The sequence below is a fragment of the Chlamydotis macqueenii genome, chromosome 1 (assembly GCF_036417535.1).
Source record: "Chlamydotis macqueenii isolate bChlMac1 chromosome 1, bChlMac1.mat, whole genome shotgun sequence".
Classification (NCBI taxonomy): domain Eukaryota; kingdom Metazoa; phylum Chordata; class Aves; order Otidiformes; family Otididae; genus Chlamydotis; species Chlamydotis macqueenii.
Window position 1 is genome coordinate 157,830,781 of NC_141556.1, and position 18,491 is coordinate 157,849,271.

Consider the following 18,491-nt stretch of genomic DNA (forward strand, 5'->3'; position numbering starts at 1 on the left):
ATAAACCAGTAAGGAGCTTATATTGAGACGGATAAATGTATGTACAAGACACATAGTGAATGCTACAAACTTACTTATTTTTGTGGATTTTTATTATGCAAATGTATTAAACTAAAAACATTGATAACTGTTTTTATCATTTAAAGGAAAGGTACCAGTGGGTATATATGAACCAGTGTAGTTACTTTTGCTGATCATTTGGAAAATTGGCTGTAGTAATGCTGCCACTGAAGCTTCTTTTTCACATTAAAAAAAAAAATAACACATTGTAAATCAATGTATAATTTATGCTGTGCACACCGTTTTAGTTCAGCATTAGTCATGCATCTGTAACCAGTAAGGTTAATCCTACTGGTTGTTTAAGAGAAGAATAAGGTATGGTATACAAAGGGGGAATAATTGAATAAAACTATGGCTTAGAAGGGGATGTGTGGTTGTGATGGATGCAGTTTTAATTTAAATGTTTTTAGACTTTGCACTGGTGAGATAGCAACATTAACTAGAAATTAATTTAAAAATTACTTAAAAGCCTTAGGGATGGCAATGAGGGCAAGAATAGATATTTATGTGTAGGTGTGGTTGTACAGACATAGTTGGAATGGAATTTATTTGGCTGTCTGGCAATTAAATGTGCTGATAGGAGTTGATCACCTTAGGCACTTTATAATCAGAAGAAAGAGACATCAACAGGAGGTGATTCATATAAATTTAAGACAGTAATTGATGATAGCTCAAAGCCTAGGTCATTTAAACATTCAAGACTCCAGCTGAATTCACAATGCAAATACTGAAACACATATTGCGATAATGCATTTTCAGCAGGCCCTACTCTTCAAGTAGGTGTAAAAACCTGTCATAATAATGGGAGGCATTTGAGGGGCGCATTCTAGTTTACAGATACACCAAATTTCATCTGCTAAAAATTAGTTAGCGAAAGTTGGACATACAGATCTGAAGAGTTTCCACTTCATTGGTACTTAGAATAGCATATTAATTCCATATACTGCAGTATGTCAGTGACAATGGTTCCCTTTAAGGAATTTGTACAGGATAAGAATACACTGGGAATGTATAACTCATGATGTCTTGCAAATAGTTCTTCAATTTTGGATTTATTTCAGTGGTCATAATTAAAGAGATGGTTTTCAGTAAAGACAAATACATTTCTTAATACTTGATATAATCAAAATCATATAAACCTAATGCTTATAAAATAGCTGGAATTTCTCTATTTTCCTGGTTTTCAGGGATGACTGTATAAATGGAGATATTACCTCATGATCTATACTAATGTAACCATTTTTTTAAAGTGCCGTAGACCTTCCTTGGAAAAATAAAATCAGCCAAATGATTTTCAAATTAGACAACATCTAAATTTGCAGGACTTGCATCAACATTGTCAGATTGATGTTATTAGTTTGTTTTATCATTTAATTACAGCATCCTTCTTCTTTCCTCATGAGGTACCTTATGAGATACCTTATAATTCCATTGAGGATTATCAAATAAGAATTATATATTGCAAATATAGGACAACATCATTTTCCTATCAAAGGATATTCCTTTGTTGTTCCAAAAAACCGTTGATGCTCATATTTTTAAAGAAAACCTTTGAAGTTAACTTCAATAGAAACTCTTACCATACAGAAGAGATTTAGTTTACTAATTAGCTGCTTCATTTTGATTTAGTATATATCAAAATCAATTCACAATTATAGATTTTTTTTATTAATTAAACTTTTTAAACCAGCTGTGTATGTGCTGATGGCAAACTTATAAGCTGCTGCCTTTTAAAATTTAATTTTCATTCTTCTCAATGCCCAACTTGATTTAATGTTCTACATTTTTAGTCAAACACTGCACTCACCGGTTGAAGAGCGGGAACTAGAAATGAGACTCACATAAATCCTTATCCTAGAATGAGTTTCACAGTCCATGAATGGCAATTCCCCTATCATTGCCAGCCAGGGTTCTGTCAGCTACTCTTACGAGCTCACCATCGCAGTAAAGCCTTTGTTCTCCTTTGCTCCTGTTCCTTCCCCTGCTGTGAAGATAAGATTTCTTAATTCCAACCGCATGTGCTTTCACATCAGGTAAGTATGTCTGAAGTGAAAATTCATGGAGGAACTATGGGACTAATTTTTGAAAGGGAGAAGAGCAGCATAAGAGTTCTAGAATTTGTGGGAAGGGAAAGTTATGTATTTTCTTTCCTCTCCATTACTTAATCAACTTCTTTCTATCCCTGTCACTTCTCAGTATTGAGGGTATGCCCCAAAACTTATAATTTTCCTCCAAAATAACAGATTACCTTGTGTGTCATTACTGCTTTCTCAATGCCATTTATTTTGCTGTAATCCCATCCGTCTCTAGCAGCATTCAGCAAAGCAGCTCTTAATTAGGTGGTGTTAAAACTGTCAGTGTTGCAAATCAGCTCTACCAGCAGCTAAACTGTTCTTCTAGTTTGCTGGATATAGATGAGCAGAAGGTGCCACAGCTCCAGCAAGTAGTGATGGTGCAAGGAGTAAAAAAAAAAAAATGCAATTGTAACCCTCTCCAGACAATCTCCCACCCTTTGAAAGAAGACTCAGTAGTATCTGCGTTTGGTACATCTGTTGATTTGCCTTTTGAAGGACCTGCTAGGTTTTATGCCATAAATATGCCATAGTTTTGAACACTACACATTCTGCTTATCTCTTTTTATATGGAATCTACGTTTTAAACTCTTTTTAATCCTGTTTGGAGAAACAGTCGAAAGAATGGAAATGGTATGCAGGTTTCTAAAAGATTGTTTGTGGTTGGTTTGGTTTGGGGTTTTTTTTTTGGAGCAGGGTTGGAATGATTTTCAAAGAGGACTGAAATTTGGATTAATGATGCATGTTAGCTTGAGACAATCTCTCTGTCTTAGGTCTCTTGCTTTAAATACATTTCTTAAAGTAACATTTATAAAGGAAAACTGGCAATGTTGAACTATGAACTTGCTGAAAATTACCATTACAAGTCACTTTTGTGTGTGGTTATGAAACTGAAGAGTTATTGTGTTGCTCATTCAATTACCCAACTAAGTCTGCGTTCAGCTAAGTTTGGAAAGGTGAGCTTCAAAATAAGCAGAAGGGATGCAGTCTCCTGTGTCCTATGACTGCAGCCACTCCGAGAGATTTACACAACAGGATTCCTGTGTGGTCCAGTCCAAATCCAACTTTAATTTCATGACCTTTTTAGAAAGTGGGGAAATATTTTTTTTTTTGTGCTACTATCCGTGAGAGGGAAGCAATTAAAAATGTACAAATCTTTGACCTTAGAATCAACCTATTTTCATTCTGAAATGCTACTGTATGTCAGCCAGGCCACATTAGTTTCAGTTGTCTTTCCATATCCCTTTGTTTAGAGAGGTTTACGCTGCTGGTTCTACCTTAGTGAAGAGAAGAGGGATATCACAGCTTGACTGCAGTAAAAGCAGTCTAGCTGGTGAAGCTGGAGGACAGATGCTTTTTAAAAAAAAAAAAAAAAAAAAAGGAAGTACATAGGCAATCACTGCCCCTTGCCCTCCAAATTAATAGCAATCAAAATCTGATTAGCTCTCTGCTATCCCTCTGCTCCAGGTAATAGAGCCTGTAAGTTGTCAGCAGTTTCCAGCACTGTTTCAGTTAGGACGAAATACTCTGGTGATTCTCTTCTGTGTGTTTTGTTTGAATGAAAACTGCTTTACTAGAAAGGAGGTTTTGAGTCTAAGTGCAAATAGGCTTTTTTCCCTTCTAATTATTCATCTGATCACTTCTTTAATGGGACATTTGATTTATTTTGAAGTAACCTCTGCTTTTATATGTAAATCACAAGTTTTAGAGTGTGGTAATTAAATTATGCAAGAAAAATGCAAGGAAAAACTCTTCTAATCGAAAGGTAAAAATTCTGTTACAGTGTTTTATATTTATTTATATAGCCAAGTAACTCATTTTAGAAAAATACTTTCTTCTAAAAATTAGGTTTTGTATAGTGTACCACTATGAACATGTTCCTTATGCTTCCCATCATACCTGACTAGCTATTTCTGAATGGTCTAAGTCTTTTAGTTCGAAGTGAAATTTTTGTTGTCTCATTCAGGCACACAAAAATGTAAAAGTAATAAAGACCAGAAGCGAAAGGATTTTAAAGGAGGTAGATATTTTCAGTCTAAACTATACTCTACACTGTGTTCTCGAGACAAGTACGGTACATACGGTAGCCAAGAAGATTAATTTACTCTGTTAGGCAAGGCGTTGCAATCAGAAACCAATAATCGATACAAATGGCCAGTCTGATCTAGGAAAAGATTTTCATTAATTCTGGATAGAGTTGTCTTAATTGCTTAAACTACACATTTGACAATTTTTAGTTTGGAAGGGAAGTTGTCAAAGAACTGAAGTATTCTACTACTTCTAGTGCTGATCAAGTACTTCTATAAGTTTTAAACAGCTCAACAATACAAAAGCTGTGAAAAAGCACTGAAATCCAGCTCAACTTTCTAAAGAATTTCAAAGCACACATACTATAATAATCATTGTACTAAGATAAAAAGCTACAATAACAAATAAGAGAAGGTAAGGAGCTCTAGTTGAGTATAAAACTTTTCCATGAAAGACGTTTTTTTCTTACTGTCTTTGGCTGGGAAATACAATAATGGTAAAAGGAAACCCCACTAAAAAAATATTTCCTTCCTTGAGTAATTGCCTTCGTAGAATCTCATTTTCCAAGTTTTCATGCCAGTTGGAAATACTGACAGCAAGAGGTCCGCAGAGAAAATGCTTCCATACATGTATTTTGATGTTAGAAAAGAAATTATTTAGAGGGACATAGAATCATAGAGTCACAGAATAGTTTGGGTTGGAAGGGACCTTTAAAGGTCATCTAGTCCAACTCCCCTGCAATGCACAGGGACATAAATATGTTTTGCTTTTTCCATGTCAGACAGTCCTTGAAGCATTTGGATTTCATTTTTGGTGTTTTTTTTCACATCACTTCTTCAAAATGAAGAAAATTGTTGCCTTTCTTTTTATTTTTTTTCTTTTGTTGTTCTTTGTTTCTGTTAAAACAAAACGTATGGCCTTGTTAGTGCTTTCTCCGTATGTAAGAAGCGATAAATAGTTTAAGATTCAAAGTGGTTCTTCATGCATGTACAAGAAGTTACTGGCAAATAGAGACTCAGTTCCTGCTTATCCTGAATTGCTCTGTGTGTTGTTTTCTTGTGAGCTTAAAGGAACTAGAAGATACACCCTAAAGTCTTCCTAACAGCAGAATTTATGTGTCAACTCTCTTGTGCCCTCTGTCACTTTAAACTGTCAGCAAAGTTGCTTATGGCACATGAACACTGTTGTGAGGAGAGGTAGGTTAAAGCACATGGGTATAGCACTGAGCTTCGATTCTCCCTGAAGAGCCATTTCTTCTACAGAGTCTATGCAGAATTAGTAGATACCAACTTTAATATGAGCAACTTGCATATTGGAGTTGACACAGCAATGCAGTTATGCTGAAACTGAGTCCAGGTGAAATACTTAAGAAGGTGGGGAAGGGGAAAAAAAAAGAGAAAAGTGGGCAGTGTATTTAACTTCTCTCTAGCTCAGCTCTGCCTGTCCTGGTACATGGGTAATGCCGTATCCTAAAGATAATAACATGAATTCTGAAGGATTTCATGATGGTCCTTAGTAAGTACCAATTGAAGAATGTGGTGCAATACTTACGTTACAGTCTATTGCCTTTTCAGCTCATGAGCTACTCATTATAATAAGAGCAATGTTTTCCTTCATGTTTATAAAGAAGCTAGTAAGTCTTGGACACTACTGCAATAATATAAAAATAACAGAACACATTTCTAATGAACTAAGAAATAAAAGGCTAAAGCAAACGAGTAAAACAGGGCTGATGAGAATGGCTGATTCACATCTAGTTAATAAATGACATTTCAAAGACATGGATCTTGAACTGAAATGCAAGTGAAAAAGTAAGTAGCCTACTGAAGCAATTTCAAGGAAGCATTCTAGGTGAGGTCTTCAAAGTTATAATGCAGATACTGAAGCAACTTGAGTTTTCAGAGAAAAACTTAGAGAATATAGAATAATAATGTCAAATACATCCCTTGTAATGTGACTGACAGAGTCCAGCATCACAAATCAGCTATAAATTTGGCCTACCCTGTAGGTATATACATATATATACATATACATATGTGCATATGTATATGTACATATATTTTGGAAGTGTTCAAAGTCAGTTTGGATAGGGCTTTGAGAAACTTGATCTAGTGAAAGATGTCCCTGCCTGTGGCAAGCGGGTTTCTTTAAAGGTCCCTTCCAACCTAAATCATTCTATGACTCTGTGGAGTTTTTATATATTCATGTATATGTGTGGTGTATAATATGAGAGGATGGAAGTGTAAAATTGGGTCTGTAGCTCTTCCTGTATCTGAAATAAAATTCATTTATCACTGTGCTTTGCAACTAGCTCAGATAACTAGGTTGCTGCTAAGAGATCAGTGATAATTTGCAAATTTAGAATTTTTTAGTGTGAAAGGAGAAGAACTTGTAGACTTTCTTTTTGAAAGTACTATGTTGCAAGGGAGCATACAAATCTATATAGGAAAAATAGGTGATTAATTACACCTTAGTAAAGTACAGAGTCCACTTCAACCCTACAGCTTAGATTATGTCACTAGGCATAAACCAAAAAAATTTTTGGCCTATTACATTTCAGTTTTTATACAACAATTATTTTGTCTCATTATATTTTCTGAATTGAACTGTGTTGCAATGTTTTGGGAAAGGAATTAAATCTGTGTTCATATTATTTGGGTTCCATTTTGCGTTTCATAGTATATAGCTTTAAGAAAATTACTGCTGAGGTGATGATATACTTACTAACAGTTCTAAAATCTGAGGGGAAGGTAACAATCTCTATACATTATTGTTATCACAAACAATTTAAGTAGTATTTTTAGGTTTCTTTTATGTTGCAGCTGCTGCTCTCCATTTCTCTAAGTCAGATTGCAGTCACTGAAAGGCTGCTTACTTCCTCTCTATCTTTTTGCAAAGAAAATTACATATCTGTGCTAGCTGATTTAGAAACTGGTGAGGAGGAGGTTCATTTCGTTTTAAAGAAGCCATTATTTCATGGGTTTTTAGGGCAGAAGAGTCACCATTTTTCTTTTTAACTGTTCTCTTAGAAGTTTATGGGGGGAGAAAAGTGGCTACTCTTGGTAAGAGGCGTACAGGACTGTACCTGTAATACTGCTTTATTCTGTCATTGTAAGCTATGAATTAACAGGATGCAGCTAGTCTGAAGGAGACATATGCAACACTTCTTCTTTAGCCCTATAGCAGAAATACTACTTTGGCTATCAAATCTAGAATGTAAGGGGAAAGAAGTATCTAATTTCTGACAGAAACTTTTGCCTGTAAAGTTTGGTTACTTGAAAAAGTCATATCTTACAGTTTTTCATTTCTCTTCAGGAAGCTTTCTGTCTTTCCATTCATTTACTTTCTAAGTGTGTATTTTGTCATTCTTCCTGTGTTATTGACTTTACATCATTCCTTCGACCAGAATTTAATTTGCCTTTTTAAAGTAGTTTTTTGGTTTTTAATCAAAATTTGCTATGCAAAAAATGGAGGATAGTCTGGTACAATATGACAGATTCTTTAATTGCTTGTGTTTTCAAATATTACAGAGATATTTAGACTATTAGATAGTAGTCCTTGGCAATTGCTGATTTCTGTATGATTTTAGCTATAAATAATCTTAAAATGACACTTGCTTTAAAAACCGTGATAACATGAAAAGCAGGACCCTGCTTACATATCAGAGCGTGTTCGGAAATGTTCCCATTATTCAGTAATAGTCCAATTTCCAGATTATTTTGAGGTTGCATAGTAGGAGGCCCTGTAAAAACACATAGTTGGATACAGTGCCAACCTTGAGTTTTACATACTAATCTGATGATGTAGAAGGTAGAAACAGAAGCACAGTAAAGTGAAATGCATAAAATATTTTTCAAGCCAGGACAGTTTACTGTCTATGCTGCTGCCCTTTCTGCCAGGTTAATGTCACTTCTGCTGCAGCCAGATAACATTTATAGAAGGGTTTCTACTTGCATATTATAAACCTTACGAGAGTTATGATGTTATTTGTTTTCTGGGGGAGTGTTGTGCTTCCTTGAATATCACCATACTTTCCGTATTTTCTCCTGCAACTGACAACAAAGGTTCTCTGTGCTAAGGTGATCTTAAAGTAACTAGAGTTTCCAAAATTTTTCATTGATCTATGGATCTTAAAGAGTCTTTATATTCATCTCTACTACATTACTACTCTGAGAAGTTTCTCTCATTAAAGCAAGTCTCTATAGCCTAAACTGATGAAGAATCACCCTGTTCTCATTGCAATGGGACAGGCAGCCTATATTGAAGAACCAAGACTGCCTCCTGCCATCACCAAACATCTAAACTGAGACTACTGACGTATTTTCTTTGCAGTGCCTAAAAGCTACCCCTTTCATTGTCTTTACTTAAAAACTCTTCCTTCATCTTGTTTCTTCAGTGAAGCCGCGTTGCTTGAATTCATCTAGCATCTGGAAGTTCCTCTCAAATACAGTAGATAGTATATCAGATTTACAATGTCTTTTAATATCCCACACTGATATAGAACTGCATTAATATAAGATATTAAAAAGCCTGTTCCCTTCAAATTTGTCGTTAATGCTTAATAATTGTCAGAAATGTTCAGATTGCAGAGCATGAGAATAATTTGCTAAATTCTCCTTACAAGCATATCTTTGTCAGGCAGTCATAAAGTAAGTTGAAAGCAAAATGGTTTATAGAAAATTAGTTACACAGCTTGTAAAATGCTCTACAGTGTTCTGGAAACAAAAGGGAAAATTTCCTGCAATTTCACAATTTTGTACTTGCTCAGATGGCCATTAACCAACAAGATGAAAATCAAATTTGTCCTATTCATGCTATGAATTATCTATGATTAGCAGTGTATAGGATGTGATTTTCTAAAGCTCCTTTCATAGTCAAGGTATCTTCAAGCACTTTGTTAAAAAAAAAAAAAAAAAAAAAAAAAAAAGACAAACACCACAAGTATACTAAACCTGTACGGGATCAAAAAGGGATCAAAAAACTTGCCCTTTTCTTTAGGCCAAAACTGAATCTTTGCTCAGTGGCTCTTAGAAATCATGTTGCATAGAATGCTAAAAGTCAAGTTTTCTTTGCTATTTCTAGTCTAGTTGCAGGACCAATACCTTATAAAAATTTTGAGACATATGTTGTCCCAGGCTTTCAATATCAATTCTGTATTTGCTAGCACCTTGAGTGACTATTTCCCACGTTACTTTCTTAGTGGTATGAACTCTATGCAAAAAACTTGAACGGGTTGTGTTGTATAAAACTTATGATCCCTGTATATGTGTTTAGAAGTTGTGGTGCAAGGTCTATAGAAATTGCCCCCCCCCAAAAAAAGATAATTTACTCACAATACATTTTCATTTAGAATCATAGAATAGTTTGGGTTGGAAGGGACCTTTAAATGTCATCTAGTCCAGCCCCCCTGCAAGGAGCACGGACATCCCCGACTAGATCAGGTTGCTCAGAGCCCCATCCAACCTGGCCTTGAATGTTTCCAGGGCTGGGGCATCCACCACCTTTCTAGGCAACCTGTTCCAGTGTTCCACCATCGTCAGTGTGAAAAATTTGACTTACTGTTTTCTATGCTGCTGTAATTAAGTTGAGTCATGCTTTGGTAGCTCTTCTGAACAAGGGTTCTGTATTCTGTGTTACTCATATGATCCCAGCTAATGGGGCTTAAAGAAATCATCAGATACCATGAGTTTTGCAGTACTGTTACAGAACATACCACCACCGCAAGCCATGGTGGTGCTGTGCATTGAAATAAGCTGGAAGTCATATTTGCCTCCAATACTATTGCAGTGATGATCTAGGCTGCAACAGGCCCGTAAGTAAAAAAGACTGGAGTAGCAGAAATGTAACTTTTTCAGTTGTGATAACTATTTTAAAATATCATCCAACACTTTTGTATACATCTAAACAACAACTTTAACAAATCAAAATCTATTCCAGCTACCGGAGGGGATGGTCTTCCAGTAGATGTGTAGACGTGAGTACAAATAACCTACAACATCATTATAGCGATAGGTACAAAATTAACCACAATAATCATGTAGCCAGTATAAGGTCTTTCAACAGCCATAGCTAGAAACTGGAATCTTTTAGCAGGACCTACTTTCCTTGGGCAAATAGCAAAAGCTAATGAAGATTAAAAGGGAGTAAACAGTTTGCCTCAGCCATCCTATTAAAACATGGAGGAGGAGATGCTAGTGTTTTATGAAGTGTTAAAGTGTATCTAAAATATAAAGAGATACAGGTACAACTGCATTTTTTTTTCCTACAGTTGTGTGTTGATGAATAGACAATTTGAGAGTATCAAACTGGGAAAAAAAGCTGCTTACCCATACAGTGATTATCAAAGTCTTTTAGTTAAATGGTGTTTACACTGCTCATTAATTGGTTAGGTACTTTTGAGAGCTACCCTGCCAGTTTGACAATTATGCACTCCAAGCTTTTCATACACTGAATGGCCAAAATAAGCAGAGCTCTTCTGCTTATGAAATCCTCACCATGTCTTGCTCAGTACTAATAAGCCTGAGGGCTTTGTTGGCAATTTTTTATTCTTCAATTTTCAAGTAAATTTGTCCTCTTTTTTTTTTTATTTTTTTTTAGACCATCACCAAGAGTGTTAAGTATTGTCGAATGCAGTCTGAATTTATGTAGGTGTAAGCTAAAACAATTGAGCCCTTTGAAGACACATCTTTCAAGGTTTCACATGGTAATATTGGGCATCAGCAGCCTGGCCAGTTTTGAGCCAGTAATACCGGGGTAACACGGCCCACGTGTTCTTTTATTATTAAGTCAGTCAGACTAGAAGTTTGCGACACTTACCTGCTTGCTCAATAATCAAGATCTGTTATAGACTTGAAACAAAAATCCAGTGTAAAGGATGGTGGTACAAGGAATGACCTGATATACGTATCAAGCCCCCAAAAGGAGATTAGCATTAGCAAAACGTAGTTCCATCTTCAATTATTCTAGTTCCCTTAGTGACTGCTTTCCTGAGCCAAGGTCTGCGTGGCTCTGGCTGCATAAGTTGGCAGCTCCTCTGGATTTTCTTCATGGCAGTGAGCCAGCAAAAGCCAATTTATGTCAGTTATCCTCCCTCTGCCGTGCAGGAAGGTGGAAGGAGTATTAGAGCAATGTACCCCATTCTGATACTCCTGGAGTGACAGAAGACTGCTTTAGGCTGTGCATGGTAATGCTTCATAAGAACAAGTGACCCAGGTAGGCTCCTCCTGTCAGTAATTCCAGTGTCATTACTTACTTGAGCTTTTGGGTGAATCCAGGATATTATGTATAATACTTCATTTAGAGTTCCTCAAGTGTAACAAGCACATTCCTAATGTTGAGTAAATGAGTGGTATTTTAGAAGTCTTTTCTGCTTTCATGAAATTCCCATTTAGACAGAAAGCAAATCCTCAACTCCTTTGTGCATTTCCAAACACTGAAAGAATTTGGATCATTAACATTTTGTCATGTATTGGTTTTCATGGCCATTGCATCTTTAATGCACTGTGCCATTCACGTTCTTCACAGTATCCTGGACACTGAGAATCGTCATTCTGCATGAAGCCAGATGCCAGCATTAGAAGTGATTCATAGTAAATGTAAGAAATTCTTCACTCTTATAGTTGATTGATGGCAGCAACAGGGCATTTCACTTGAGACTGCTTCAACACAGCTAATCTTAAGTTCAATTTAAGATTAGACACAATTCTCACATCATGCAACTGGCTGACACCAACATCAGAACATTTCTTTCATGTTATTTCTACACATTTTAAGAAACACACAGCCAAGGGCTGAAAAAGGTCAGTAAATTAAACAAGAACAAAAACTGGCATTATGTCTCTTCTTTCAAGTTTGCACAGAGAATTTTCCATGGCTCTGTGCTCTGAAAAGGGCTGTAATCCAAATGACATGCTGCTGATCCGATGATCCAAAATGATTTTTAAGGCTTAGGCAAGTGCTGTGGGCTAAATTCAGCTTTCTCTTAGACCTCATTCCAAATACAGAAACGTATAAAGACACGGTGAACTCTCATGGTCAAACATTACAGCAGAGGTGTGGTTGAACCATTTCAGGGTTGCAAATACAAATTAAAATTTTCTGATGCAGAAAGAACAAACTAAGACAGATTTAAGTAGGGGGAAAGTTGGGCACAGTAGATGTGTGGGCTAGAGCACTGTGATTGATCTCCTAAGGATATTGCGGTCTGTCTCTGAGAGGCCAACAGGAAACCTGCTTGTCATACATTGCATTCATGACAAATGAGCAGCTATATTCTGACATAGTGTAGAAAATATTAAGAAACACAGATGCCAATCCGGTTCCTGTGAGCAGGCCAGTCCTGGGATTTAAAAGTAATCAATTTCTTTTTTGGATCTCTTCAGCATAGTGGGTTTGTTGTCCATGTGTATTTGCTCAGATACCTCCACTTTGCTGGCCCTGTAGGCTCTCTGTCTTTCTGCATGTTGTCTGCCATAGCCATCTCCTAATTTGCTGCCTTAGTCAGCTGTTCCTGCCTTTAAGTAGCCTGTGCCTCGCTCGTATCTTGTCTGAACCTCCTTCCTTATTATCTTTGTGTTGAATTGTGTTATGCGACCATAATACTCTCTGTTAGCTAAATTGTCTCCTTTCAGTTCCGTTGAGATGGAAAGGTGACCTTTAGTAACTGACAAGAAGCTTTATTGAATTTTACTGGGCCACACTAGGATTAGGATATTATTTATGTTATTTTAATTTATTTTCCAGCATTAAACATACCACCGGAAAAATCTTTTTATGAGTGTCTGAAGGTACAGATTGTATGAGAAAGTATGCATGTGTGTACATGTATATCAAGGCAGTTTATGCATTTTCATTCTTCCAGTATTACCATTTTGCTTCCCTGTTGCTGTTTTTTGTGAAGGGAGAGAAAAGTGCATTTTTACAGCCTCAAGTGCATTTTACAGCCTCACTTACTAGTTTCTTTTAGCAAGTCCTTTCACAATTGAAGCAGAATACTTCATTACTACGAAGGAAATTTTGACACTATTAAAAATACAGTGTAAAATATGCAGAGAGACTGTCTGTTTAGAACTTGTGTGAAATAGAAATGTAACAGATACGATGCTACCTATTTTGAATCACACTGACAAAAATGCATGATTGATGCCAGTAGCCCCTATCTTTAATTGTTATATTCTTACAGCTTGCCTTGTGGATTAAAAATAAAAGCAAGACCTCATTTAGCCACTTTGTTTTGGTGACTTCACTTTAGGCATTGTTATTAACCCAAGCTTGTTCTGTAAATTTCTGAATGTCAGAGTTTATCTCCTAAGCCTGCCTTTCTAGATTGGAATATTCTAGATTGGAATATGCAACCGTTTTATGCCACTAGGGTCAAAAGGAAGCCAGCTTGCACGAGGAGGGTTGAGCTGTCTTCGCACAACAAGTCCAGATGTTAGGAGATAAAAGGCAGTCCTATTAGCTGAATGCTTGTAAATATGTGCTTAGTCTCCATTCAGCTTCAATTTAAGCAAACTACCTTAAAACACCAGTGGAGTTCAACAGGGGATGAATTCTTCTGTAGGCAGGTACAAGTCTTTGCTAAAAGCCTGAACAAGAGTCAGTCCTTGCAGCCTCACATACCTATCCTATTATGTTCTAATTTGATCACAAAAAAAAACACAGTCGTATGAGGAGTAGCTTGGTCAAGACCCTGAGCTTCAGACAGGGTTAAACATAAAATGTAAATGTGGACAGCCCTTTATCAACCTAACAACCTCAGCTGGCTAAAGACTGAGATAGTATTTTACAACTGTATAAATGAATCTTCTAACGTGTTAATATATCTTTACAAATGTAAAAATGTGTGTTACATAATTTTTGCATTCTTCTAAAACATCTCCACATTCACAGGCCCCCCTAGTTCTCCTGGGGCAATTTAACCACTGATACCCACTAGAAGGACAACACAGCAGGAAACAATCCTGGATTCCAGTGATGGTAGCTTCTTAACATATGTTAGCTGATGAAGGCAGGTATTCTGACTGGACTCCATACTGACAAGCAAGGAGAAACTGGTCAGGTTGTGAGGTTCAGCAGCAGTTTTGGTTGCAATAACCATGAGATTGTGGAGTTTAGGAACCTGCAAGGAGGGAACAAAGTAAAAAGATAGGACCATAACCCTGATGTTCAGGAGGGCAGACTTAGTCATGTTAAGGTGTCTACTTGAAAGAATCCCATGAGATACAGCCCTAGAGATAAAAGGGTCCAGGCAAACTAGTTGATTTTCAAGGATCTCCTCCTCCAAGATCAAAAATGGTCTGCTTCCAAGTGCAGGAAATCAAGCAAATGTGTCAGGAGGCCCACATGGATAAACAATTAGCTCTGGACAAAGCTCAAAAATAAAAAGGAAGCATATGGAATGAGGGCAGGGGCAGACTAGATAATATCAAGACGTCCCTTCTAGAGTAAATAATTATGTGATTCTGTGAATATAAACCAGTACAGGCACACAAAGTCTTTAGGAAGAAATTGAGAAGAGGCAGAGTTCTTCTGTATTTTGAGTTTTATTTTTCCTGAAATTTTGTCAGGCACTTTTACATCTAAACTCAGGAGCAAATAAAAATGGCCTTTTCCAATGTGAACACAACTTAAATTTATACTCAAACACAAGAAACCATAATGTTATACAACTTACTTATGTTGTGTTTGCAAATAAGCGTTAAAGACATATACTGTATTACTTGTGAAAGATCATAAAAGACATTGATATTAGTGACCATTCATTCAAAGTTGATTTAATGTAAAATAACACCACATTCTGCATCTTTGACTCTAGCTTCTACTGGAACAACTGTGACTGGCCCAGTGAGGGTAGTGTTAAGTTTTTGGGGTAAATCATAAGTCCACACTCTTTGTGGTAGGGGCCTAGAAGTTAGTTCTCTCAACTTCTCACATGCCTCTTATCACTACTCTTTTGACAACTCATGGATGTAAACTCCTGGCCAGTGCTGTGTACTTCCACTTCTCTTTTCTCCTGTGGGATTGTGTAGCAGTGATACAAAGCATTAAGTGCACAGATACATTAATTATTCTTGAAGTACTTAATAGTTATTGTCCCAGATGTGCATATCTACTACATGTAGATATATTTTATACTTCTAGCCAATCATTTGACATCAGATTAATCCCATATTACTTGGTTTTCTTGAGAAAAACCAATGCACAACATAGAATTGATATTATTTGTTCCTGAACAGTAAGTCATTAAGATCTGCATGAATAAAGCATAATGAAGGAGTATTAACGAAGGGCAACTGAGTAGTTAGAAGTACAATTTATGCTTTAAAAGCATACTAAAGCAGATGATATCATATTAAATGATAAACCTTCTGTAAGAAATCAAATGACAAACTGAAAAGTAAAAAAAACCAACTTGTACATATAAACCAGTTGAAGCAGTATATTAGAATGTATTTTAAAGAGTAATGAATTAGAATCATGTAAAGAAGCTTTATAAAAATATTATCATAGCTGATTGTGTTTTGACAGAGTAATAAAACTTCATAATGCATGTGGTTTGACTCATTTTGATGATAAAACTTTTCTTTTTCCTTTGCAGAAAATGATGAGGTCATCTGTATTTCATATGTTCATACTAAGCATGGTGGCTGTAGATGTGATTGTTGCTGCTAGTAACTACTACAAAGGAGAAAATTTCAAGAGACAATATGATGAATTTTACCTAGCTGAGGTGAGTAGGCTGAAATTACTATCTAGATATTTTTCAAGATAAGCTAAAGTGAAAAATGTGAATGTCAGGCACATTTTAGAGTGTAATTTTTTTATTCCCTTAAGCATTCTGATAATTCTTTGCTAACTTCTTCAAGTTCCTCTGTCTGACAATGGCTGACAGCCCTATCTTACAACCTTTTGAAAGGTAATTTCCTCAAACAAAATGTCAGTGGTAATGAGCTGAGGCTTAAGTATAACATCTGCAGGCAATGCATGGCTGCTGAGTTTCTATCTTTCTCTAGCAGGAGTGTAACATCTAGAAGAATTTAACTTTAAAAAAATGACAAAACACTGTCTTTAAAGATACAGTACTTCTTCCTAAACCATCTTTATTCAATATACACTTAGCTGCAAGAAGCTCCTTAAGCATAACCAAAATAGTGTTGCAAATAGCCTGACTTCAGCAACCTCAAGCGCACCCTGCAAAATAACTGCTTATCCAGTCACAAATTTGGTGAAGGAGGAGGCTGTGCTTCTGAACCAGTAAAATGGAGGTTAAGAGTTTCTTTACAAGTGACATTTTGGCAGGGAGCCTGCTTGAGTCATTAGCTGGTCAAGGATTTTACTGTACAGCATGCACTAGAGATCCTAGAACCTTGCCTCCATGTCTTTTTAGTACTATTTAATTCAGTTAAAAAAAAATTGAAGTCTTTGGCATGGCTTCAAACAGATATTTGTTTTTCCTGAATCAGTATTGTAGCATTCTTTATTAAAAATTCTTCCATTGGCACTGTGAGTTGTCACTTTATCTGAGTATAAAGCCACTAGTGTGAAATTCACTGAGATCAGTTCTCTGAAATTGTTGATTATGGTTGCCTGGATTGGACAGATGTCTAGCTTTGTGGTTACTGCAGTTCCCCTGGCTTCAATAATTACAATCCTTCTTTGGAGCCAGAGAGGACATTATTATGCTAGAGCACATGATAGCAGTATATTCCTTGAAATTCCCCTGACATTGGTATTGCCTTGTTGGCAACCAATATACCAATGGTAGAGGAATCGCAAGTCAAAAAGTTTGATGATTTGTACTCTTGTGGTTTTAAATGTCTAAATGCATTTGAGAGTCAAGACTCAAGTGCCCAACTTTAAACCCTTTAGTCTATAACATTTTGATGCTTTATGAATCTCCCTTTTTAAGGGAGGTTGAGTTGATATTATTTTTTTAATTTATCGTAGATTTAGAATGTGTATCTGATCTCTTAAAATCTTATGAAGCTGAGACTTCACCAGTTCTAGGATAAAAATGAAAGCAAACAAAAGTTAAAGGTAGCACCAGAGTCCAAACCCTCAAAAAAGTGTAGATTGTAGAGACATCAGTGCTGCGTCATGCTCCGTTGTCTCTCACACCGCTAGTTTCTATGAATATTGAGTAAATGTTGGCCCAGTCAACAATTACATGAGTAATTGTGAAATGTGTTGTCTTTATTTTATCTCAAGTTCAAAACATATTCAAAAAACATGAACATGGAAGAGGATGATCCTGGGAATTAGACATTGGAAGAAAATCAACAAATGCTGGATTCTCTTAGGACATCCTCTACAGGTTTGAGAATAGAAGTGAGGACAGGGAAGGTCATTTTAATCTCTGTCATGGTTTAAACCTCGCCGGCAGCTCAGCCCCACACAGCCATTCACTTACTTTCCTCCAGTGGGATAGGGAGAGAATTCACAGGTTAGAAATGAGACAACTCATGGGATGAAATAAAGACAGTTTAACAGGTAAAGCAAAAGCCATGTACGGAAGCAAAGTAACATTAGGAATACATTCACCACTTCCCACTGATGGGCAGGTGTTCAGCCGTCTCTAGGAAAGCAAGGCTCCGTCGCGTGTAACGGTTACTTGGGAAGACAAATGCTGTAACTCCAAACATCCCCCTCCTCTTCCTTATTCCCCATGTCTTTTATTGCTAGGCATGATGTCCTATGGTATGGAATATCCCTTTGGTCAGCTGGGGTCAGCTGTCCCAGCTGTGTCCCCTCCCAGCTTCTTGTGCACCCGGAGCCTACTCACTTGTGGGGCGGTATGCGAAGCAGAAAAGGCCTTGACTCTGTGTAAGCACTGCTCAGCAACAGCTAAAACATCCCTGTGTTATCAACACTATTTTCATCACAAATCCAAAACAGCACCATACAAACTACAGTGAAGAAAACTGACTCTATCCAAGCCAAAACCAGTACAATATCCTAGGCCTAGGAATAATTAAGTCAGCATTAAAGCTTGAGACCATTAACTTCTCACAGCAGGCATTTTTGCTTTATGCCCAGGATACAGCAAGTGGAGCCTGGATTCTTAACAAAATAACATTAATTCTATTTATATTCAAAATAGGAAACGCTGCATGTGCTATTTCTATTTTGGCACTGAATATATAGTATAATTATGCTTTTATTAATCAGTGCTAGAAACACTCTCTTCAACATCTATTTCAAGTGTAGGGCTTGGTTTTTTTTTTTTTTTTTTCCAACAGAAATACTTACCAGGCTTTAATAATTCAAGATGAGTATGTCATGTAGACTAGTGTATTATAATTTTTTTCCTGTAAGCAGTGTCCAGTTTTC

The 18,491-nt window shown here is 36.5% G+C and overlaps 1 protein-coding gene across 1 annotated transcript in view; it reads left to right on the forward strand.

Moving 5' to 3' along the window:
• Positions 1–18,491, forward strand: part of NALCN (sodium leak channel, non-selective) — a 238,139-nt gene that overhangs the window by 104,557 nt on the left and 115,091 nt on the right. The window contains exon 11 of the mRNA XM_086741316.1: positions 15,760–15,891. Coding sequence (XP_086597442.1) covers positions 15,760–15,891 — 132 coding nt within the window. The remainder of the gene's footprint in view (positions 1–15,759; positions 15,892–18,491) is intronic.